This window comes from Sphaeramia orbicularis, chromosome 12 (genome assembly GCF_902148855.1).
Source record: "Sphaeramia orbicularis chromosome 12, fSphaOr1.1, whole genome shotgun sequence".
NCBI classification, from domain to species: Eukaryota; Metazoa; Chordata; class Actinopteri; order Kurtiformes; family Apogonidae; genus Sphaeramia; species Sphaeramia orbicularis.
The window spans coordinates 56,611,368-56,623,992 of record NC_043968.1 but is presented as its reverse complement, the minus strand read 5'-3'; the positions used below and the strand labels follow the sequence as shown (position 1 = coordinate 56,623,992).

Genomic DNA, 12,625 nt, shown 5'->3' with positions numbered 1-12,625 from the left:
GTAAATTGTAACTAAATTTTCAGAAAATTGGCAAAAGAAAATGTAAGTTTATACGTTTCCATCTGTTATTGTTATGTGAGTATTAAGACTTTGTTCATCATCATGGTTTCTATTAGTTCCTCTCTGAACTGCTTCTGAAGGAGCAGATAGCAGGGATGTTGAACCATCATCATGATTCCACCCCCACAGACACACTGCACGTCTATGGTGTCCACGTCTTAGTGTGAGGCATAAATCCACTCTGTTTCTGTTGCCTTTAACAGTTTCTCTTCAGTCCAACTCAGTGCACACACTTAATAGAACTTACAGAACAGTTCACTCTAAACAAGATATGGCCAGGGTTAATGTTATATTCTGGATTAGCTTCTGTTGGGGTAAACGGTCTAAACTACTTTTGATAGTAATAAAACAACACATTTCGAACTGAGTCAAGATGATGGCAAAAGCTGCACGTGTGGTTTCCTCCTTTTTGTTTCTGAATACATTATCACGTACCAGTTTGGACATGTGACAGTGTTTTTACACATCGATAACTTTAGCTGACAGCTGTAAGTAAAAACACGGAGCTGACTTCAGCTTTTTCTCCTTGAACCAAACTACTCGTTTAGATGTTAACGGTACTTCAAAATCCTCAATCGTACGCTTGTTCCTTCAGCTTTGCATTTAGGTTTGCTATGTGTTTCTGGCATTTCTGTTTATTTCTCTTATTAATTCAGGGAATATTATAGTCTCTTCCTAGGTCCACGCATGCAGACACACAATTATTCATAAATTATTAATGCGCTTCTGTCTTATTTGCATTTACTTATTACTTTTCTGTGTCTCCAATGTGTAAAAGCATTTCAGGTTCTTTTTTTTTTTTTTTTTTTTTTTTTTGGTAAAATTTTTAACATACATTTTTAATGAGCAAATTGAAAAAAGACTGTAAGAACACTAAAAACACCTAGATTGTGTTATCAGTTTTCATTTCCAGGCCTCAGAAACACATTCATCTTTCATACACCTTCAGCAGTCCAACAGTTTATGTAACTCCTCATGTCACTGTTTTCATTTACATGGTTCCAATGGTTTTCATCCGGAGAAGCCAGAGCCATGGGGAACAAACAAACCTAATCTGAAAGCCGAGGTGTTTGTATGTGTTGTAGTGCTCATGCTGCAGGTCGAGGTGAAAACACTGCTGTAATTGTCTCTCATAGAAGACACTCATACTGTGTTTTCACATGAGATGTAACTGAAATAGACTGTAAAATGATGTAAACAGAGCTGAGAGAGTTCACAGCTGACCGGTCTGGCCCGTAGATGAATCCTAATGAGTCTGCTGCTCTCTCGGCTTGTAGGGTTTGTGTGAGGCTAAGACTTCGACGGTGGTAAACAGCTTCGGTCTTGTCGGTGTCTGAGCCATCACAGGCTGGCTGACAGTTGGGTCAGACTCCGGAGACTTAAACCACACAAGCCCCCTGTCCTTGTCCTGCCACTGCTCCCCAGATTGCGCACTGTCCCACGGCTCAGTTGCCTTGGAGATGTCTCTCCCTATCTATTTTTGGGTCAGCGGGACGGGGGGTCTGGGTGTTTTTCTGCCTCCTGGGGTTTGTCTGAGGTCTGTTTCCCTTGAGTGACCCAGACTGAACCGAAATCCTGGCAAAACAAGGAGCTATTGGATCAAACAGACAAAAATAGCAGCGTTTTTATGGTTTTCTGTTATGTAATTTTAGCGTTTAGGGATTGATGCTGCTCAGATTATCTGACAGAAGTGTTAGATTCTTATTTAAAGTCAGTTTAAAAGAATGGGAAAAGGATAAATCTGGGTGTAGGTTGATTTCTAAATGATTGAGTTGGGTTCTGCTTTGAGAGAACTGGTTTTAAGGGACATATTATATTATTATTGTATACTTTTAGTACCTTTGAAATTATTAGAGGTGTTCTATATGTATGTTTTTAGTATGGTGTTTTATGTGTGGTTTTAGCACTGAGTTAACTATGTGTTTTATGTATGTTTTTAGTGTGGGTGTGGCTGAAATTTGTACTTTCTGTAACGTCTGCTGTTGCTGTCTTGGCCACAACACTCAAGCAAAAGGAATTTGTAATTTCAATGAGTCATTTTTTCGTGGTTAAATAAAGGTTAATAAATAAAAAAGAATGATAAATAAATGAATGTTGTTTATAAAGTGATGTTCTGCTACAAAACAAGTACCACTGACGCATCATTCGCTCCAGTGGCAGGTTAGATCTGAGAAAATTTAAGACCCTGAAGTCAAGTAGGTGCAGAAGAGAGCCTAAAATATTTTAAGATTGCTTTTATTAAAACTGCAGCCAACATTTTTAATCAAAAGGACATTTCATACCAAAACGGACTCTTTGTCATCAGTATGGCTGAAATTTGTACTTTCTGTAACTTCTGCTGTTGCTGTCTTGGCCAGGACAGTCATGCAAAAGAGATTTGTAATCTCATTGAGTCACATTTTTCCATGTTAAGTAAAGGTCAATAGATAAATAGAATAAAAAAATAAATTAAAGTTGATTATAAAGTGACGTTCTGCTACAAAACAAGCATTCATTTGGACATTTTCAGCTTCTCTGTGATGTCTTTGCTGAAACATTCGCTTTGTTCTTTTCCAGCCCTTTGGTTTTGATCAGTAATGATTAAACCTGCCGGCTGTACAGTGTCGTGGATCCACTCCCAAATGTTTTCAGACAGGTTTGATTTGTAGCTTAATTGCTGCTCTGCCCTCCATCGTCATTGTTTGTCTCATGTGTCCTTCAGCTGAGCAACAGCGAGAGCACCCAGCAGCAGATGAGCTTCCTGAACAAGCAGCTGCTGCTCCTCGGGGAGGCACATAAGCTGTCCATGCAGGAGTTACACCACGCAGGCCCCGATAATACAAAGGTACGAGCAGACGAGGCGTGTGCATGAGCGTGTGTGTGTTTGTATTTGTGTGACAGATGCAGCGAGTTGCACAGGCGACGTACTGAGGTGAAAAGAGGGACACTAATTGGGTTTGTTGGACGTCAAGTCAAACTGTCCCTCTGACGCATTTTTTTAGTTTTGCAGGAAGGTTAGATCCAAGACGACTTAAGACACTGAACTCCAGTAGGCACTGAAGAGAGCCTAAAATATTTTATAAGAAGAGTTTTATCGAAACCGCAGTCACCATTTTTAATCAAACGGACATCTCATACTGAAACAGACTCTTTGTCGTCAGTAACTGGTGTATTACTGTTGCAGAAGTTTTCGCATCCCTTACTTAATTAAAAATGCAAGGATCAAAGTAAGAAATGCTGATACAAATAAGTTTTCTGTATGAAAAATCCCAAGTAAAATAACAGGTTTAGTCTCTGATACATTACTATAAAGGACATCATTAGATTAATAAAGTTCTAGTGTGTAACATTTACACTTTAAAATATCCAGAAAATCCACTTTTTCTTACATTCACTTTGTAACTGATCATGCTGTGTTGTCTGTTAGGTTTGTAATTTATTATGGATGTTAGAGGCAATGCCAAGCGCTCTCTGAGGTTTTTTTTTTTTTTTTAACTTGGCAAATGAATAAATTCTAATTCTGATACTGAGCTGAGATGTTGTTAATAACTTAAAAAAAAACTCAAAGGAATTTGTGATTCATTACTTTCATCCAACACCACACATGCATTTATTTAATCTTTTTGATCAAAACTACAAGTAAATACAAAATTTTTTTATGATTAATTACAGCCTTTTATTGTGATTTCCTTAAATTAATGTTTAGTCTGACAATACTAATATTTGCATTATATCTATGTTCAAATTCAGACTAGTCTATCATTTTATTCGCTGTTTAATTTGGTTTTCTGCCAGTGGTGTGATATTCTGTTTATTAATTTTAACAGAAAGCAGCTCAAACGGTAAGCTCCAAAAAATCGCACAGTCCCATAGACAATGAAACTGTTCAACATTTGTTCATATTTGGTGAACCAGTGAAAATGAAAGCATCTGATGATCATTAGGCATCGGTGAATGCCTCTGGAGAACTCTGCTCATTAGTCTGATGTGTAAAGGTGAAGCTGAAGGGGTATTGAAGTCCACATGTCGAAAGACCAGTATCCTCTGTTTCTAGTTCAGCTCAGGCTTTTTTTCCTCAGTAGCTGCAGGAAACTGTCAGTTATTTTGTCTGTAGCACTTTGAAGTCAAACTGGAGGAGGATCTCTTTAAATTTGGGTCAGATTGAGTCTGGATTATATCATATAATACAAACAATTATTATTTTGTGGCAGTGCTGAGACCACTTTATGTAAAGCAGGGGTGTCAAACATGCGGTCCATAGGCTAAAACTGACCTGCCAAAGATTGCAATCCAGCCCAAGGGATGAATTTGGAAAGTGCAAAAATTACACTGAAGCTATTCACAGTTGAAAGTGTCAAACTCGTTTTAGTTCAGCAGCCACATACAGACCAATTGTGATCTCAAGTAAAATAATATCATAATCACCTATAAATGACTCCAAATTTTCTTTTTGGTTTAATGTGAAAATGATTATATTACAATATACCTATAAATAATGACAACTCCAAATTTTTCCTTTGTTTTATTGCAAAAAAAAAAAAAAAAAAAAAAAAAAAAAAAAAAAAAATATATATATATATATATATATATATATATATATATATATATATATATATATATATATATATATATATATATATATATAATCCGAACAACCTGAAATTTCTAAAGAAATTTAAGTGCAATTTTAACAATATTCAGCCTGTCAGTAAATGTTTTGTGCCTTTGTAGATCCAATCTGTAATGCACATGTATAAATAAGTTGAAGCATAACATTAAGATTTCACTTATTTTTCTGAAGAAATTTCAGTTTTTTCAGGTTGAGTTGTCATTAATTATAGGCTATTATGCTATTATTTTACTGGTCCAACCCATCTGAGATCAAATTGGGCTGAATGTGGCCCCTAAAAGAAAATGAGTTTGACATCCCTGATATAAAGGGTCTGGATGTGGCGTTTTCTTGGTCAGATTTGCCCATGTGTACCCAGGGGGGATAAACCAGAGTCTCATACATCTGTGTTATTCAACAAAGCAGGTTAAAAATGCTCTAATCTACCTTGAGCACACATTTTCTAAAACCCTTTCTCATCGTTTCATTCATTCATCTTTGCGCCTCCGTGGATGAAAACCCAGGAGGCCCAGATGCTGCAGGTGTCTTATAGGAAAGAGGTGGAGACGCTGAGGCAGAGCCTGCTGGTTCAGGGCCAGAAACTGGAGGCGGCGCAGCAGAGAGTCGCCGAGCTGGAGACTCTCCTGACCAAGAAGGAACACCTCATCGCTGAGCAGAAGAAGTTCCTGGAGGACGTAAAGTGTCAAGCAAAGTGAGTATCTGTCTGCCTCAAGTCGTCTCTTAAACAGCAGATGCAAAACAGCACTGTAATATTTTGCATTAATCTGTTTTCAGTTGGTGGGTGTCATTTCAGGCCATATTCAAGTTGTTTGCTTCATATTTTCATTTTTTACCAGCTTTGACTGCAAACTCTTCAAAATGAAAGTGAGGTTTCCTGCTCATATGCTCAAAAGTTATAACTATTTTTTTGCTGTAGGAGTACATCAACCTCTTAAATGGGCTAAAGATTATGTTCCACATAAGTCATTAGCCAATAATTTTATATTGAGTTCTTTTATGGTTTTTATTGAATATTACAATTATTTAGCTTGTCATTCCATCCGTACATCCATTTTCTGAATTGCTTAGTCCTCCTGAGGGTCACAGGTAGCGTTATTAGGAAATATTACTTTTGTTAATCAATATTCAAAATTCACTTTATTGTCTCAAAATGTTAGAAAATTTGCCTTGGGCTTCTACTGAAGCTGCATCTTAACAACCCCAATTAAAAGACATTGAACATACATAAAGGAGGACATACAAAAGACATGGAAGACGAAGTTAATTTATCCAGAGGAAACTCAGAAATTAAATAATGACAACATAAAAACAAGGAAAAGCATCAAGATTTAAAAATATTCTTTTATATATATATATATATATACATATATACATATATATATATATATATATATATATATATATATATATATATATATATATATATATATATATATATATATATGAACTACACGACCACACAAAATAAATAAGAATTAACCGTCAGTTTGACTTTGTTGTATCCTAAAATACTTCTCCACCAATTTACATTTTAATTGAGGGAAGGAACAAAGCAATTTTGATGAGATAAAAAATATTTTCTTTCTGAAAACTGAATCGGGCATTCACAAAAGAAAATCCTTCGCCATACAACTTTAATGTTTTTTCTGTTATTTGAGAGAAAAATAATTGTCTGGTATTTTTCAAACTTGATGTAGCATCTTTAATGTGAAGTTACAACACTATATTTTTAGTGACTGTCCAATAAAAGTAAAAGTCCTGTTACTTTGAGCTTTAAGAATCTAAAACGGTGCAACTTTTTTTGGATTTTATCATTAATCCCTTGTCAGATTAGTCAAAACTGAAAAGATGTAGCAGGTCTTTTGTGTGGATTCGTGTTCCTGTTCCATGTTTTCAAGTCTTTTGTTGTCGTGGCTCTGTGTCTTTGTCCTGCAGGGCCGAGCTGCAGGCCTCCGACAGCAGGTATCAGGCTCAGAGGAGAATCACTCAGCTGCTTCAGACCGAACTCTTGCAGCTCTACAGTCGAGTGGAGATGGAGGCCCCTGCTGGCACTGCCTCTTGCTCGCCACCAGAGGGCAGAGCTGCCTCACGCACACCTGCTGAGTCCAGGTCAGAAAACACACAGGAGTTTCATCCTTCTGTCTGTCTGTGTTTCTTCTTGTCTGTTGGACACATTCACTTACATCTGACATGATGGCGTTCTGACCTGAAACCTTAGACCTTAGAGTCAGAATATCTGCCCAGTATGGTTTCAAGTGGGCCAGACCAGTAAAATAATAACGTAATAACCTATAAATAATAAACCAGATTGTTCTCTTTGGTTGGTTCTCTTAGTGTGAAAAAAGTTAAATTGCATCATGAAAATGTGAATAAACCTGAACAGCCATGTACAGCCTGAAATTTTTTAAAGAAAATAAGGGCAATTTCAGCAATATTATATTTTAGCTTATTATTAACACAACTTACAGATCACAATGGATCTGTAAATGCACATAATATTTAGTAACAGGCAGAATATCTTTAATTCTTCATGAGACATTTCAGGTTGTTCACATTTCTTCAGGTTATTGACATTTTATTACGAAACGATAGTTGGTAAATGTAAATGTTTTCGTACTGTAATTTAATCTTTTCACATTAAACCAAGGAGAAAATGTGTAGTTGTCATTATTTATAGGTTATTATTCTATTATTTTACTTGACATCACATTGGTCTTTATGTGGAACCTGAACTAAAACGAGTTCAACACCCTTGACTGTTAATATATTCCAGTGCTTTGCAAATTCATCCCGTGGGCCAGATTGGACCCTTTGGCGGGCCAGTTTTGGCCCACAAGCCGTATGTTTGACTCCCCTGTTCTAATACAGATGCCAGCTGAATATTGTCGGTCTTGGTCTGAAATGTTCCAGCTGTGGTTTACTGTTTTCATCAACATTTTATCAGCTGAATGATTAATTTTATAATCCATAAAGTATTAAATAGTGTGAACATATTCAGCAGTCGCAGTCCTCCTCCGTTGTGCTTTTCCACTGGTGATGATGCTGACTTTGGAGAGATCCAACAGAAATCAGTCATCTGCTGCTGTGTGCGAGAAAATACACTGACAGTGATTTTCATTTCATTTGTTTTTATTTGTTAGGGACAAAGCAGTCAACACAGTCAGAAGACAAGCATTAAAACAGAGTCAGAGAGTTTCTAGATGTTGATCGTTCATCTCTTTGGTTGGGTTTTTACTTAAACAGATCCATACGTCCACACATGAACAGAAAATACAGTTTGTATTCATAAAAAAAGAATACCCTACAGCTACAAAACTACAACCACTTACTACAAAACTATTTACTTATATGCGTTATTTTCTTTTGTACTGACCTGCTGGTTCATGAATAAAAATGATTTCTTACCTGAAGTGATAATTGTATGATAAAACTGCAAAATACAAAAAATAGGAAAGTATTTTGAAAACTATATTTCAGTTTTTATTTATTTTATTAACCGTTATTTAACCAGGGAAAAATTACTATGATGATGAAGCTAAAAATGTTCAAAGTAATGCTCGTTTTGAAGCAGAAAGTGATCAACTTTAATTTATTTTTAGTCTATTTATTTATTAACCTTTATTTAACTGTGAAAAAATTTCTCATTCAGATTACAAATCTCTTTTGCAAGTGTCCTAGCCAAAACAGCAGTAGCAGAACTTACAAAATGTTGACATTTCAGCCATACACATACACTAAAAATGTACATCAAACACAGAATAAAAACCTACATATAGAACACCACCAATAATTTAAAAGGTACTCAAAGTATAATCAACAGTGTTCCTTAAAAGCATCTCCAAGTAGCCAAAATTTTTAATGTCTGTGTAAAACAAGGATAGTAACACACAGAACTGCAGTGCTTTCAACTGAAGCCAAAAAAGCTAAATTTAGATTCTAGTGTGGATTTTTTGCAGATTGGATTCAGATTCATTAAATTGTGTCTGTCATGAAGGAAAATCACCTCAGGTGTGTCTTAACATACAATATAAAACAAAACCCAGCTAGTGCAAGTTTAAAAATAATAAAATAGTATTTGTGTGCAAATTACCAGTGACTGTGAATGTCTTTAGGTTTGGCTGAAACTGACTTATTGTATTTTCTGTCCTAAACATCACCATATTTTAATGTGATTCTTCTCCACAGCGTCATGGTGCCTGATGGACCAAGTAAAACCCAAGAGAACGAGGAGGCCGACACTCGACCACTGCACGACTCCCCCCATGGCAACGGCAGCACTTTATCGCCAGGGCAACCGAAGGCGAGCAATTCTTCCAAGGTGACCGCCAACTCCATCAACGGCGGTCAGGACCTGGCCCCGCCCCTGCTGGTGGAGCCCTCCTCCCTGTCCTATCCTCACGCGGACGCGCCGCTCACCGTGGGCTCGTACCCCAGCGCCAAGAGCTTCTTGGGCATGAGGGCGCGCGAGCTGTTTCGAAACAAGAGCGAGAGTCAGTGTGACGAGGAGCAGCCGCCGCCACCACGCCTGGCCGGCCTCGCCCACGGGCTGAAGACTGAGTTGTGTGTGGAGGCACCCTGTACGGGACAAACTGCCCCCGCCCTTGCCCCCGTCTGCCCCACGCCTTTTCCTGTTCCTCCTCCGCCACTTCCCTCCACCGCCACCACTCCTGTCACTGTGCCCAGCAAAGAGCCCGCCTCTGAGCCCAAACAGCGGGCCTCCAGCCAGGAAAGCCCCCGCAGGAAGGCAGGGGCAGGGTCCGGTGGAGGGCGGGGTCAGGCGGGGTCAGGGCGCCCCCGGCAACAGCAGCTAAAGATCATGGACTACAATGAAACACATCACGAGCACAGTTAGAGACACGAACTGAGCCGGGAGGACGGTGGAGAGACTGAAGTTTAATGACGAAGAAGAGCTACAAATCAGCAAAAGAGTAACATGTCAGCAACTCTTCGGGATTCAGTGTTATTTGTTTCATTCCCCTGAGTGGACAACAGGATTTCCCTTCACTTTTTTTACTTTTAGTTTCTTTTTTTTTTTTTTTTTTTTTTTTTGACTTGTCATTCATTCCCTTCAGGAAGACAGGTGAAGAAAGTCAATGTGTTACCAGTGATGAAGCTACAAGTTTGGTTACAGTGATCAGGTGCTGAGAAAGACGACAACAGGATGTGAATTAAGAATCTATAATTTTAAGTGAAAGTCAGAGGATCTGTACAACAAATCTGAAACTACAGACATTTAGCTTAGCGTAAAGGCAGCTAGCCTGGAAGTAGCTCTGCACACGAACCCTTACCATTTGGTTTTTGTGCTAATTAAACACTGTAAAACATGTTAATCTTCTAACAGACAGACAGACAGACTAGCTATTTCCATCCAATTCCAGTTATTTGTGGCGTTTGTAGACTCGTGTTTACCGTACAGACATGAGAGAGGAGTCAGTCTTTTCACCCAACACTCCAAAACAAAGCTATTAAGCCTGATAGAGATGTCCAGACTTCTCTTTTTAAAGGGTCTATTCACCCAAATTAAACTACCTAAAGTGATTAAGAGCAACTCGGAAAGTTTTGGTTTTATTTCAGGCTTCATTTAGTTGCCTGTTAAGTTTCTACTTCACTCCAGTACAGAGGAGCTAAACTGAAATACTGTTAGCAAGATAAAGTTACAAAATTTTGCTTTGGACTGAAATATTTCCTAAATTAGCAGAGATTGACTGGATTAAATAGAAACCTGAAACATGGACCATCTGCCGTTTGTTGCGGTTGAAACAGCATTTGACAAACAGTGTTTAGTAGTCGCTCTGAAACTTTCTGTCACATCACAGGATCTGAAATTGTGTGTTGGTATTATGATTCTAGTTTGAGCACTTTAAGGACTTCTTAAAAGTTAGGGTTTAAAGTTTCCAAAAGCATTCCATGAAAATCTACCAAAAGCTCAAGAAAATCTGCTGAAGGGACCTTGAGGTCGACATGAAGTATCCCAGTTACTCTGGATAATCTAAACACCGATCTGCAGAGCATTCTCCTCTGAAGGAATACCACTATATGGACAAAAATATTGGGACAAATCAAGCACATAGCACGAAATTCCTACTGATACACTCCCTTATATTTGATAAACTTCCCCTGGATTTGAATGAGTTTTCCTGAATGAGTGATGACCAGATGTCCCAATATTTTTGCGCATATTTTGTAGCGGGAGAAGATTGTTCTCATTGTGGATTATATTTTGAATAACTGGGACACTATTCCTTCTGCTGTTTCTGCTGAGTATACATGCACAAATCCAACCACCATCATAAACCCTGAACCTCAACACATTTTTTTCCAAAGTATCACTAGGTGAAAATAAGACTTTTTTTTTTCCCCGCAATTTTTATGAATTTGTCCTGAAACTCTGCAGGACGATATGAAAACATGAGCAAGTCTTACATCAGATCTGGAGGTGCTGATCAGTGTATAAACGTTTGGCTTATGTTTTTTGTAAGGCTTATGTCTATATTTTGTTGAGGTGAATTAACTTCCATATAAAACTACACTGATTTTAGTCCAAGATAAGTCAGAGGGGATGGGTTTAGTCTGACAGTGTGAGCGTATGTGATAATGTTGGCTCAAAACACTGCAACAAGGAGAGTGTATGAAATTTAGAAAACGAATGATGGATTTTTACATGCCACATTGTGTCATACCTTTAGTTTTTTATTTATTCAGCCATAAAGGGTGCTCACAAGTGCATATCCAAATTTTGAGTCAGACCTGGCATGAGATCCAAGCCTAAGTATTTTCTGTTTAAGCCTACCAGCTGATTGTTTTTGAAAGTGCCATGCAGACATTTGTGTTCTGGCTGAATTTAAACATATTTAAACAGAAGTGTTGTTTCTCATCTTGTGTGTACATTCGGCAAGGATGGGGAAACAAAAACCACTCGTCTAAACAGTTTTACTTCATGCAGGTCTGACAGGCAGTGTTACCAGAGTGTTAGAGGTAAACTGCAGCTGAAAGTCGTCTAAATCCTGTTGTCCACCGGGAACCCCTGCTGTCATTTCCTTCTGCCTCGCTATCTAAAGCATGTTCAACAATCCACTTTAAAATGCCAACCATAGTAACTACAGCAACCAAGACAGAAGGTACAATCAGCACAAACAAGAAATCAGGACTCTGACCGGAGCTGGGAAATCTGGGACAAAATGGCAAAAAAGGAAGTTCTTAAAGCAGTGGCTTGTGTTTAACTGTGAACAATAAAGATCGTCTTCAATGTTTTGCACTACATTTCTTGGTTCTACTTTTTTTTGTTGTACCCTGCAGTGTCCGTCTGTGTCCGTCCATCAGTGATTACTCTTCACCAAATTGTCAGATCTTACTTATATTTGCTGTTAAGATACAACTTGAAAAGCCCTTGGATGAGTTCTTTGGCCGCCGACCTCAACCTTCATTTTCAGGGTCAAATTGGGTTTGACAAATTCGGACGGCAATGTTCACCTACATTTTTCATGTATTTCAGGGTCTGTGCATGGTCATGGGGGCAGATAGAAGCTGGTACAGATGAGGTTGGGGAGGCTGAGGGGTGATTCCAATGTTCACCTTAAGTCTTGTTTTAGCTGCTGAATGGAAACACCACTGTTGAGTTTGCACCTTAGTAGAAATCTTGTTTGTAGGAGTTTTTTGAGATGTTTTCAAATTGGAAGTCCCACTCTTCTCCTGCTGTCTGTTGATAAGTTCATTGAACAGTTTAATGGGTGTTTGAGTGACTCATGTTTGGGAGACATCCTATAATCTGGACCTGAAGGAACCAACCACTTGTATAACAATCAGCTTTAGGAGTGTGTATTGGCAAGAATCTGGCAATACAATAAAAATCACAAAAGTAGGATCATGATACTGTTAATAAGGCGATATTTTTTGATTTGCATTTTTTAAAAGATTATTTCCTGGAAAAACTTAAAGTGCAGTATTTGGATAAATAAA

The 12,625-nt window shown here is 38.0% G+C and overlaps 1 protein-coding gene across 1 annotated transcript in view; it reads left to right on the top strand.

Annotated features, from left to right (window-relative positions):
• tsc1b (TSC complex subunit 1b) overlaps window positions 1–11,929 on the top strand; it is a 56,259-nt gene extending 44,330 nt beyond the window's left edge. Inside the window, exons 19-22 of the mRNA XM_030149643.1 lie at window positions 2,762–2,884; window positions 5,173–5,360; window positions 6,605–6,778; window positions 8,855–11,929. Coding sequence (XP_030005503.1) covers window positions 2,762–2,884; window positions 5,173–5,360; window positions 6,605–6,778; window positions 8,855–9,521 — 1,152 coding nt within the window. The 3' untranslated portion in view covers window positions 9,522–11,929. The remainder of the gene's footprint in view (window positions 1–2,761; window positions 2,885–5,172; window positions 5,361–6,604; window positions 6,779–8,854) is intronic.
• The last annotated feature ends 696 nt before the right edge of the window (window positions 11,930–12,625 follow it).